A 13159-nucleotide genomic window follows, 5' to 3' on the forward strand; every position below is an offset into this window, starting at 1 on the left:
AATGGCAACCCACTCCAGTGTTCTTGCCTGGAGAGTCCCAGGGATGGCGGAGCCTGGTGGGCTGCCGTCTGTGGGGTCGCACAGAGTCGGACACGACTGAAGCGACTGAGCAGCAGCAGCAGCAACAGCAGCTGATGTCCTAGTGGTTAGGATTCAGTTCTGTCAGTGCCATGGCCCAGGTACAGTCCACAGTCTGGGAACTGAGATCCTGCAAGCTGTAAACATGGCCCAAACATAAATAAATAAAAATAAAATTTCATCTTAAAAAAAAAGTTTAAAATAGTCCCCTTGATTTGTTCAATATAAGGGGTCCACCCACAAATATACAACTTATTGCAACCATCAACAACAATTAAGCAGGATTTCTAGGAACACGATGTAGAACAGGAACACAATTAAAACACCTTTCATTCAACAAATATTTGTTGAGCACCTACTATGTGCTATGTGCCAGACACTGTGGATACTTTCAAACCAAACAGACGTGTCTTCCTGACTCATGAAGCTAGCTGACATTTCCGTAAAAAGGCATTTTAAAAAATATCACTAAATAAAGAATTTGTATATAATTGCATGTGAAGTCCTAAGCCTAGACTGTCTGGAAGAAAACACAAGATTTTGTAACACGGATGCATGAAGGAAGTGTGATGTGGGGGGATGGAGAAGAGGAATATTTTTCTTTTCTTTTTTTATTTAATAAATGGTACCAAGCACAATGCCAAAAACATTAACAGTTAAAATTTCACCAAATGAAAAAATACTATAGAATACACAGTTGTAAAAAGCTACATTAAGTTATTTTACAACTGCCTCAGGCTGAAAAAAGAAAAAAAAAAAAAACCCAATGCCATACCTAAGTTATCCCTCTCTCAAAATAATACCATTTATTTTATAAACCATGAGCACTCCATCAAAAGACAGGAACTGCTTTTGTTAATTCATATATATATATATGACTGTATCACTTTGCTATACACCTGAAACAAATACAACACTGTAAATGAAATATAGTACAATATAAAATAAAAATAAGTAACAGACCTTTGGGGCTTTACACAGAGTTAGATTTCCTATCAGAGGGATAACAGCTAGGAATATTTTTCTTAATAAAGCTTGCATCTTTTGTCTTTTGAACCACATGAATGTATTATCACTTCCTCCAAAAAGGCTGTAATTAACAATAACCTCTCCCAACAATATTTTTAAAAGCTCAGATGCCAGAGCCCTCCTACTGGCTGAGTTGAACTCTCTAGCGAATGGGGCCTTGGAATCTGCTTTTAAAACAAGTACCATGGGCAGCCTTCCCTGGCAGTCCAGTGGTCAAAACTCTGTGCTTCCAATGCAGGGGGCATAGTTCAATCCCTAGTCAGGGAACTAAAATCCCACCTGCCTTGCAGAGCAGCCAAACAAAACAAACAAACAAAAAAAACAAGCACTGTGACTTCTTTCTCAGTCGCGAAACCCCCATCAGAGTCTATTGTTTTAGGTTCTAGAACATTTTTGCATGCTGCTCATGCCAAGGGTGGGTTGGAAAGGATGGCAGTGAGCCTTGCTGACATCCGTCAGGGCCAGGAGCCATTTCCTGGCTTCCTCAGAGATGCTGCCTTCCTCTAGATATGATGTGTAATAGGGAGGACGCTTTCTGTCCTGCCCAGTCTTATCCAAGTATACGTCCTGACAGAGGGCTGCTTCCACATCAGATCCTAGAAAAATCCATGTCCTCAGGATCACCAGTCCCAGAGGCCTCCTGAGTGTCTCCAGATAACCAGGCACTGTGCAAAGCACTTTTCACCTGCCAGTACAGTCTGCCCAGCCCTACTGATGAAAATACCAAGTCTCAGAGAGGTCACCAACTCACCTACAGCCACACAGCTTGTATGTATCAGAATCAACCAGGATTTGAGCTTCTATCGGTCTGACATCAACCCCTAAATTCACAGTGACTGATAGGAAGACGCCAAAGTATAAGGGAAGTATAGGGGACCCACTCTTTCCAAAGCACACTTTCCCAAGGGAAATCTCCCTGTTTTCTGGCAGGGATTTCACAGGGCAATGTGAGGACCCTAGATTTTTGGTTCTGATGAGAATGAACAACTTACAAACTAAGCATGATATCCCCATCATCACCCCCACCCTTTGCAGCCACTTCAAGGAGTCAAACCCTGTGGCCCCTCTGGAGGAGGTACAGGCCTGGCTGCAAGACCTGCCTCTCATTCTGAAGACTCTATCTCACACTTCCCTGGACCTCACAGAGAGAAATCATGAAGCAACCATGTGGTTAGTTTGCTGTTCCCTCTGCCTGTACCAAATTTGCTTAAATCTTCCCGTGGCTGGCTCAGTCTCCAGCCGTTGGTCACCTAAAATAATCCCAGATGATTCTGCCCCCAATACACACAGACACACACACACAGACACACACACAAAGACAGACACACACACAAAGACAGACACACACACACACAATGTCCTGTTTATTGCCTCACAACACATACAACAACCTAAAAATTACTTATTTATTCAAGAATTTTTCCATTCTGTTCACTGCTGGATTCTGTGTCTAGACACTGCCTGAAAAAAGGATGCTCAATACATACTTGTCAATGGAATGCACTTCTAATGCCCAGCACAAGGTCTGTTGGACACATAAGTCCTCTGTCTCCGGTGTGGTCCTGGCAGGTCTATGGCTGGCTCCCTTTGGCCAAATACCAGGTGAATCACATTATTGTCCCCTCTGTCCCCAGGCTCGCCTCCCAGAGACCAAAGATACCAAAGGTGCTGCCCACAAACAAGCAGGACCCCAGGTGGAGAATTCCAGATCAGAGAAAGCCAGCCACACCCAAGGGACACAGAGCACTGGGCAGTCAAAGGGTCTGGGGCTTGGGCCAAAACCAAGAGTGAGGGGGCCCCTCAGGAGGTCGGGGCTGCCAGCTTCAAGCAGGGAAGGGAGTGGCTGGGCAGTTGCCAGGCTCTTGGCTGGGCTGGGCAGGGAGAGCCTTGTCTATCTGTCTGTCTTTGCAGCCTCTGGAGGCCACAGTCCCTGGGGGGAGGGAGGCACAGCTCTACTCCGCGTGTTTTTCTTGATTATTTTTGAGTGGTTTCCGGCCCCCTCCCCAAGGCCCTTGGGTCTCTCACAGTTTCCAGGAAGTTTCAGTCACATAAGGAGAGGTGGCAGGGCCCCTTTACCCCACGGCAGTGCCACGTGGGGCGTGTGACCAGCTGGGCCCAGGGGACCCAAAAATGGAGAAGAGAAAAGAGAAACTGAGGGCTACACACCCCTCCGTGGGAACCCAGGGAAGGGAGTCACCACAGGGCGTGGGTGGGGAGGAAGCCTCATCATTGCCCCATCCCACGGACCCAGAGGCTAAGGCCGCCCTCAGAGGTTGGCTGGAGCGGGTACCTGTCGCGGGGACCCCCTCCAAAGGCGAGCAAGGCCCCCGGCCGCTGGCACAGGGCGGGGAAAGTTTCTCAATTGTTTCCTGCTTCCTTCCTGCCCCTTCGCCGGTGGCGCCCCTATTTCCGCCCTTCCCAGACGGCGGGAAAGACCCGATGGGTTCCCATCCCAGAACTGGGTCCGCGGAGCCCTGCCTCAGTTTCCCCTTCTGACCGAAAGCCCAGGACGGTTACTTCTAAGGGCGTGTGAGCCGGAGGAAGAAGTGGAGGAAGGGAATTGGAAGAGGAGGAGGATCTCGGGAGAGGCTGAGGCTCTGGTCCTTTTCCGAGCCCCGATGGCCGTGCTTCCCCTCCCCCGCCCTGCATCCAAGCCGCCCAGATAACGGGACCTCCCCCGGCGGAGCATGCGCCATGCGTCCCCGCCGATCACCCGGAGGGGTAGCAGGGGCTCCCGAGAGGGGACGCGGGGCGACCAGGCGGGAGCAGAGGGTGTGGGCTCGGCGCAGAGCAGGATGCAAGGCCGGGAAGCAGGAGGAGGCCCTTAGCTGCGGCGCGGGTGTTTAAGATCTCGGATGTCCCTTTCCCAAGGCCCCCCAACTCATCAGAAGCGGACACGGGCTAGAGGCAACTCCTACCATAGGATCCGTCCTTCCGCTCGTCCACCATGGCCGCGGCGGGCGGGGAGGGGTGTCCGGGCCAGCGCGACCCCAGCCCGGCCGGGCGGGAGGCTCCGCGGGCTGCAGCTCCCCGCCCCGGGCCCGGCCCCGCCCCTCCTATCGGTCAGCCCCTCGCACTCCCACCAATGGGAGCCCCGAGCGGGAGGGGGCGGGACCCGGGGCGGGGAGGGGGCGGGCTCGAGAAGGGGTGGGGCCCCAACCTTTGTTTTCCATCTGGGATCCTGCGAGACCCTCTTGGTCCCTTTAGTGGGCCAGGGGCAGACGTCATTCATGCAATCGCCTATCCAACCATTCAATCGCCAAACAGATACTGAGCATCAACTATGTGCCAGTGAACAGACGAAAAGATGCATGTTTTTCATGCATCAGATTGGCAAGAACTTTAGAGTTTGATAACATCAAGTGTATAGTCAAAGCTATGCTTTTTCCACTAGTCATGCATGGATGTGAGAGTTGGACCATCAAAAAGGCTGAGAGCCGAAGAATTGATGCTTTTGAACTGTGGTGTTGGAGAAGACTCTTGAGAGTCCCTTGGACTGCAAGGAGATCCAACCAGTCAATCCTAAAGGAAATCAGTCCTGACAATTCATTGGAAGGATTGATGCTGAAGCTGAAGCTCCAGTATTTTGGCCACCTGATGTGAAGAGCCGACTCGTTGGAAAAGACCCTGATGCTGGGAAAGATTGAGGGCAGGAGGAGAAGAGGACAAGATGGTTGGACAGCATCACAGACTCAATGAGTTTGAGCAAGCTCCCAGGAATTGTGAAGGACGGGGAAGCCTGACGTCCATGGTTGAAAAGAGTCGGACACGACTGAGCAACAACAACATCAAGGGAGGTGACCTGATGCTGTGGGTCTGAATGTTCTCTAGCAAAAAGATTAAATCCAAACTGTGCTCACCCTGTACAATTCCTCTCTGTCACTGACCCTAGACAAACCATAGCATGTATGTGCACAGGCAGTTAGTGCCAGAAGGTATTGCCTGCACCTTTGAAAACTCTTGTATAAAATGAGGGAGAATGTGTATGTCCTCCAGTAGAGCAGGGCATGCAACCCAGTGGTGTGCTCACAGAAGTGGACAGCATTAAACGGATAAAAACAATGCATTCAGGCTTCCCTGGTGGCTCAAGTGGTTAAGAATCCACCTTGCAATGCAAGGGACACCCAGTTCAACCCCTGGCCCTGGAAGGTCCCACGTGTTTTGGAGCAGCTAATCCCGTGCACCACAAATACTGAGCCAGCGCTCTAGAGTCCTGGAACCACAACTACGGAGCCCACCCGCTGCAACTGCTAAAGCCCGAGCATCCAGAGCCCGTGCTCTGCAACAAGAGAATCCACCTCATGTGAAGCTTGTGCGGGGCAACTAGAGAAAGGCTGCTTGCAGCAGCGAGGAACCAGCACAGTCAAAAATAAATAAATAGATCTTAAAAAAAAAAAAAAGGCAGCAAAGAAAAGGAAAGAGGTCATCAGGGAAATGCAATTTAAAACTTGATAATACACGACTACACACCCACCAGAGTAGCTAAAACTCAAAAGACAGAGGGTACCAAGTGTTGGTGAGTATCTGAAGCTCTCCTACACTACTGGTGGGGGTGTAAGGTGGCATGGCCACTTGGGAAAAGACCTGGTGGATTCTTATAAATCAGCACCTACAGTGTGATCCACACATTCTGCTCCTAAGTGTTTACCCAAGAAAAATAAAACTGAAACCACTAACAAAAGAAAGACTAGACCTGCAAAAATGTGTATGCAAATGTTCACAGCAGCTCTGTAATAGCTTTATTCATAATGGCCCCTAGCTTAAAGCAACCCAATGGTCCATACCACAGAAGACTCCTGAGCAAGAAAAAGGAATGAATTATTATTGGAAAGTGCAACAGCATGGATGAATTTTTAAAAAGGGCGGGGGAGAGGGGCTTTCCTGGATGCCTCAGTGGTAGAGAATTCACCTGCCAATGCAAGAGACACAGGTTCAATCTCTGGTCAGGGAATATCCCACATGCTGTGAAGCAACAAAGCTAGTGCGCCTCAGCTACTGAGCCTGTGTTCTAGAGCTGGGGATCCACAACTACTGAGCCCATGTGCCCCAACTACTGAAGCCTGTGCACCTAGAGCCTTTGTTCCACAAGAAGAGAAGCCGCCACAGTGAGAAACCCATGGACCACAACTGGGGAGTAGCTCCTGCTTGCCACAACTAGAGAAAAGTCTGCACAGCAAAGAAGACCCAGAACAACCAAAAATAAATAGATGAATAAAATTATATGTATACATAATACACACACACACACACATATATAAAACCATTATGCCCCAGTGAAAAAGGCCAGAGACTTTGCTATGAAATCCTAGAACAGGGACAGCTCATCGACCTATGGCTACAGAACATGGATCAGAGGTGGCCTTTGTGGTTGGTAATAACTAGCAGAAAGGGTCAAAGCGTGACTTCCTGGGGAGTCAGAAGCAGGACTGCGGTTTACCAGGTGGGTTCACTTCTTCGCAGTTACTTGACATTTGCCCTTTCTTAATAGATGCTACATTTTAAAAGTGGAAAATATCTCAGCAGTTTAAGAAAGAAGGAGGTGGCCCTGCAGATTAGTACAAGAGTGGAGCTTAGTCAGTATCAGGCATGATAGTATGTGCCTGAAAGTATGAAATCTTTATCACCTTTTTCCAATTGGGGAAAGTGACCATGTGAAGTCGCTCAGTCAGGTCTGACTCTTTGCGATCCCATGGACTTTAACCTACCAGGTTCCTCTGTCCATGGGATTTTACAGGCACGAGTACTGGAGTGGGTTACCATTTCCTTCTGCAGGGGGTCTTCCCGACCCAGGAGTCAAACCCGGGTCTCCCGCATTGCAGGCAGATGCCATACCATCTGATCCATCAGGGAAGCCTGGTGGAAAAGTGACAGGGGAAAGTGACAGAGAAATGTTTATGAAATGTTTTGTTACTCTTGCAACCATTTTCCAGTTGCAGAAAATGACACAGAGATGGTAAGTAATTTACCCAGAGACACAAAGTTAGTGAGCCCTGAGCTGAACAAGAATTTCAGTCCACACACTCCAAAACCCTCAGCTGTAACCCTGCAGAGTAGTTGGGGAGGGTTTCAGGTCCTATCAGAGAGCATAAATACCAAGTTGTTTTTAGTATGGAATGTGGAGGAGAAAGAGATAGAGATACCTCAAACAGAAACACATGCAGGTAATAACAGAAAGAGATTTCAGCAAGATAGAGGTCATCAGAAGGATCAGGATGAGAGGGAGCAGGCAAAAGGGAATTTTTCCCGATCTATCATTTGAAGTGTCCAGTCCAGTGGGATTAAGTATATGCACATGTTACAATAACATCACTGCCATCCATTTTCTGAACTCTTTTCTTCTTTTTTGACATGGAAACTCTAGGCGCCCCCCACCCGACACGGTAAGCAATGACTCCCTACCCCCTTCAGCCGCCCCTGGCACTCACAATTCTACTTTCTGTCTCTAGGAATTTGACTCCTCTTGTGACAGCCTGTAGGTGGAATCAGAAGGTATGAGATTTTATGTGAGATATATATATATGTGTGTGTGTGTGTGTGTGTGTGTGTGTGTGTATAAAACCACCATAGAAGTTTTTTCTTTATAATTTCATTTATTTACTTATTTAGTTTGGCTGCGTGGGCTTGTGTTGAGCGGGGGATTGCTCCTGTTTCGCACATGGGGCTTCTCATTGTGTGGGTTGTTATAGCTCTGGACTCTGGAGCACAAGCTCAATAGCCCTGGAATGCTTGCTCTTCGCGTGTGGGGTCTTCCTGAATCAGGGATGGAACCCACATCTCCTGCATTGGCAGGTGGATTCTTTACCACCGAGCCACCAGGGGAGCCCCACAATAAAAGTTTTTAAACAGATTTTTAAGAATACGGTGTGACACAGCTATGCTGGGAGAGTCATGGAAGACTTGGAAAAGTGCAAGGGAGGAACCTGACCTAGATGGGGTTGGGGGAGAAGGTCAGGAAGGGCTTCTGAAGAGAAGACCTTAGAGCTGAGTGAGAACTAAGTGGAGAAAGCAAGATGGGTAGGCATGGTGCATTAAGCAGTCATGGGCTAGAAGAAGACAAAGAAAGAGGGGAAATGAAATTAAGGATGTCATTGTGTCTGAGTCTGTGAGTTCAAGCATGCTTTGTGGGAGAGGTCAACAGGGGTCAAACCTTGCCACGCAGGACAGCTTGAGGGCAATGGGGAGCCATGGCTGATGCGAGGGTGAGGGAGGGCCAAAGAAGCTGTATCAGGGAGATCCCGTTAGTGCTGTGGATAAGGAGTTGACGGGGTGACTGGATAATGCTATGACAGACCTAAAAATGAGAGACATCACTATCCTGACGAAGATCCGCATAGTTATAGCTGTGGTTTTTCCAGTAGTCATTTATAGATGTGAGAGCTGGACCATAAAGAAAGTTGAGCACTGAAGAATTGATGCTTTTAAACTGCAGTGCTGGAGAAGACTTTTAAGAGTCCCCAGTCAATCCTAAAGGAAATCAACCCTGAATATTCATTGGAAGGACTGATCCTGAAGCTGATATAAAGAGCAGATCATTGGAAAGATCCTGATGCTGGGAAAGATTGAGGGCAGGAGGAGAAGAGGGTGACAGAGGATGAGATGGAGGGATGGCATCACAGACTCTATGGACATGAGACTGAGCAAACTCCAGGAGATAGAGGAGGGCAGAGGAGCCTGGCATGCTGCTATCCATGGGGTCACAAAGAGTCAGACACAATTTAGTGACTGAACAACAAAGAGGCAGGATCCCCGTAGGCTTTTAGAAAGAACTGGGGCAGGGCCCCCGGCTCTGGGGACAGCAGAGGTTGCAGCTGCTGTAGGGTGGTTCGGCAAACAGAGCTGCTCTGTTCTCTGACTCCACTGAGGCTTTTGGATTCATGAATTTTTCAGCCGAACAGACCTTGAGTTTCAGATTCCAGGGCGCTGGGCCCAGGCTTCTGGGTTCTGTTTACTGCCTGAAAACATCTGAGGGCCCTAGGAGAAGGGCCCTTGCAAGGTTCAATGATGCCCGGGCTGGGGCGAGGGCCTGACAAGTCCTCACTCTACCAAGGTCACCTTCTGAGCAAGAGGCTGTGTGCTTAGTTGCTTTGGTTGTGTCTGACTATATGTGACCTCATGGGCCATATCTCTCCAGGCTCCTCTGTCCATGGGATTTTCCTGGCAAGAACACTGGAGCAAAGGGCTGGTAGGAAAGAAACTGATTCGTGTCGTTTTTTGAGGTGGGGGGCTCCGAAGAGCTCTGGTACCACGATCCTTTATGTCTCAGCACGGGAAGAATTCAGTGAGTGGCAAAGTGATAAATAAGGGATTTATTAGAGTAGGATACTTGTGAGGTTTACAAGCAGGTAGGTGAGGGGATGCCATGCCCTGAGAACTTAATGTTTTATAATCAAAGGAAAAGTGGGGACATGGAGAAGAATTTCTTTGTCTTTCTGGAGTAAATGTCATGCTTCTATCATCAGTTCCTCCTTCAGGTTGAGCAGGGGAGGTTTTTTTTTCCCTACATGGTCAAGTCTGGGTTCCCAGGTGGCTCAGTAGTAAAGAATCCTCCTGCCAGTGCAGGAGATGTAAGAAGTTCGATCCCTGGGTCAGGAAGATCCCCTGGAGGAGGAAATGGCTACCCATCCCAATATTGTTGACCGGAGAATCCCATGGACAGAGGATCCTTGCTGGCTACAGTCCAGGGGTCCCAAAGAGTTGGACATGACTGATGACCGAGCATGCACACAAAGACGGGGTCAAACTAGGTCCACAAATTATTGTTTATTTGTGCAGAGAGCATGTACTAGGGATCACTAACTTACTGAGCTCACTGGACAGGATGTGGGGCTCATGCCACCATTGTTTTATTGTCTCGTCCTTCTGTTGCATAAGCAAGTTATGTTGCATAAGCAAGTTATGTTGCTAAGCAAGCCCACCTGACTCTGTGGTTCAGCAAACCTGATTTTTTGAGTAATCATTAATTTACAGGGGTCTCCCACGTTTTTCTTTTTATAATCCCCCAGTGGAATTAACTATTTAATCATCTACTTTGTCCCTTTGGCTTCCCAGGTGGTGCTAGTGGTAGAGAACCTGCCTGCCCGTGTAGGAGACGTAAGAGATGCAGGTTCAGTCCCTAGGTCGGGAAGACTGAGTGACAAAGCATGCATGCCCTTTGTCCCTTTTCTCTGTCCCTGTCAGGTACAGAAAGGACACCTTTCTTTTGGGCAGAGGTGACATAAAACCTTGGGTGGGGCTTTGCAAGGGCTAGAATTTCCAGCTCTATCTCTGCTGGCTGGGGGTGATTTTTGTACAAGTCATTCACTCTTCCTGAGCCTCGGTTTTCTATATCTGTCAAATGGCGACACCGGGTTCCTGAACTCAAAACATTACCTCCCACTTGGAAGACTTTTAGGGGCGCCCCTGGGTGTGCATGCAGGTGTGCTTAGTCTCTCAGTCGTGTCTGACTCTTTGCGACCCCATGGGCTGTAGCCCACAAGGCTCCTCTATCCATGGGATTTCCCAGGCATGAATACTGGAGTGGGCTCCCATTTCCTCCTCCAGGGGACTCTTCCCCACCCAGGGATGAACCTGCACTCCCAGGCCTCCTGCACTGCAGGCGGATTCTTTACCAACTGAGTCATAGAGGAAGCCAGCCCCTGGGTAAAGTGAGCACCACAGACGGGTTAGCTATTGTAGTAACAGTAATGCTTGTGTCTGTCTCACATAACAGAGCCATTGGATGAGGACTGGGACTCAGCTCTCAAACCCCACAACTCAGGTTCAAAATCTGGCTCTACCCTTGTGTGGCCTTGGGCAAGTGGCTTCCACTCTCTGTGCCTCTGCTTCTTTATGAGGGGACATGAAGACCAGCAAATGACGCCAGAAGCAGTGGGTGGCTCTGACAGCTGCTGTCCTCTCTCCTCCCTTCCTCAAGTCCCCTGTGGGGACGCCCATCCCACCCTCAGGGACTGATAAAGACGGGGCTGGGTTTGGCGAAGGAAGAGCTGAATGTCGCCCCCTCGTGGCCTTGCAGGATTCTCCCTCCCTCTCGTTGCTCAGCGGCTCAGCTGCGTCCTACTCTTTTCCACCCCATGGGCTGCAGCACACCAGGCTTCCCCGTCCTTCACTATCTCCCAGAGTTTGCTCAGTCTCATGTCCATTGAGTCGGTGACGCCATCCAACCATCTCATCCTTTGTCACCCTCTTCTCCTCCTGCCCTCAATCTTGCCCAGCATCAGGGTTTTTCTGAGTTAGCTCTTCACATCGGGTGGCCAAAGTATTAGAGCTTCAGCTTCTGCATCAGTCCTTCCAAAGAATATTCAGGTTGATTTCCTTTAGGATTGACTGGTTTGATCTCCTTGCTGCCCAAGGGACTCTCTGTAGAGCAAGATCACTCCAGCCAGCCTGAGATTTATTTTCCCTCTCCTCCTCACCCCCAGCCTCACCTTCCCTACCAACAACCTTGGGGTGGAACCCAGGGTCTGCAATAGCTGATGGTGTGCCTGGCATTGAGTTATGCCCTGTAAGTCAGTGCTGTGCAGCCTGAGGAAGCAGCACTGTGGCTTTTGTACCCACTTAAAAGAAGGGGAGACTGAGAAACAAGAGGTGCCATTACTAGTCCAATGCCTTACAGCCAACGGCAGAGTCAGGATTCAGACCCAGCCCCTGTATCCTTACCTGCCATACAGTAAACAGTAATAGCAGCAAATAATAGATAATAATAACATGACTGAGTGTTGGCTGTATCTGAGGCACAGTTCCAAGCATCACGTTGCATGTCATCACTCAGTCGAGCTGCACTCTAATCTTATTAGGAAAGAACATTTTTTTCTCTTATTGTGTTTTTTTTATTGTGCTTTATTTTTTCTTTTTGTCCTCTTCTTTTCAAGACTTTTAAAAATTTTATTGGTGTATAGTTGATTTACAATATTGTGTTAGTTTCAGGTATACAACAAAGTGATTCAGTTATTCATATACATATACTCAGTTTTTTTCAGGTTTATTTCTCATGTAAGTTATCATAGAATATTGAGTAAAGTTCCCTGTGTTAATCAGTAGGTCCTTCTTGGTTTTCTATTTTATCTATAGGATGGAGGAGCCTGGTAGGCTGCAGTCCGTGGGGTCGCTAAGGGTCGGACACGACTGAGTGACTTCACTTTCACTTTTCACTCTCACACATGGGAGAAGGAAATGGCAACCCACTCCAGTGTTCTTGCCTGGAGAGTCCCAGGGACGGGGGAGCCTGGTGGGCTTCCGTCTATGGGGTCACACAGAGTCGGACACGACTGAAGTGACTTAGCAGCAGCAGTGTATGTATGTTAATCCCAAGTTCCTGATTTATCCCTCCCTATTTTTTTCTCTTTTTCTATGTATTTGTGTGTGTGTTGATAGAAGTATACTTGATTTCCAATATCATGTTAGTTTCAGGTGTACAGCCCAGTGATTCAGTCATTTTATATATATATATATATATATATATATATATATATATATATAATTTCAGATTCTTTCCCCTTGTCGGTTACTACAAAATATTGAGTAAAGTTCCCTGTGTTATCCAGTAGGTTCTTTTGGGTTATAGGAAAGTACAGCTTTAACCACATTTCACAGATGTGCAAACCGAGATCCAGCGAGGGGAAGCCAGGTGCCCGAGGCCAGTCAGCTGGCTGCTTGCATACCCAGCACAAGATCCCAAGTGGCAGGCTCCAGAGCTCTTGCCCTCAGCAAGCACACACAGCACCACTACCAATGGAAACAATATTAGCATCAGCTTTGTGCCAGGCTCTTCCATGGGACTTTTCTCTTGGGTTGCCCCTGCTCTTAAGATCATTCTGGAAACTCATGGATGGGAAGCCCATGAAACCCTTAACACACTTAAGGGCTCGGCAAATAGTTGCTGTCAGTAATGTGAACTTTTCATGTCACCATGTACCCTCAGACCCTCAGACCTTTCTCAAATGTCAGCTCCTTCTCTGATCTCCCTGCCGCACAGTCCCCCATTCATTCTCCAACACACACAAACACATGCCAGCTCCTTGCTTTCAGGGTACCCATTCTCATCAGGAATAACTTT

General features: G+C 48.3%; 1 protein-coding gene across 1 annotated transcript in view; it reads right to left on the minus strand.

Annotated features, from left to right (window-relative positions):
- Positions 1-4156, minus strand: part of SLC44A2 (solute carrier family 44 member 2 (CTL2 blood group)) — a 34103-nt gene extending 29947 nt beyond the window's left edge. Inside the window, exon 1 of the mRNA XM_055430026.2 lies at positions 4026-4156. Coding sequence (XP_055286001.1) covers positions 4026-4056 — 31 coding nt within the window. The 5' untranslated portion in view covers positions 4057-4156. The remainder of the gene's footprint in view (positions 1-4025) is intronic.
- Between the last annotated feature and the right edge of the window lie 9003 nt (positions 4157-13159).

This window comes from Moschus berezovskii, chromosome 8, assembly GCF_049115385.1.
Source record: "Moschus berezovskii isolate FMDL1 chromosome 8, NW_MosBer_1.0, whole genome shotgun sequence".
Lineage (NCBI taxonomy): Eukaryota > Metazoa > Chordata > Mammalia > Artiodactyla > Moschidae > Moschus > Moschus berezovskii.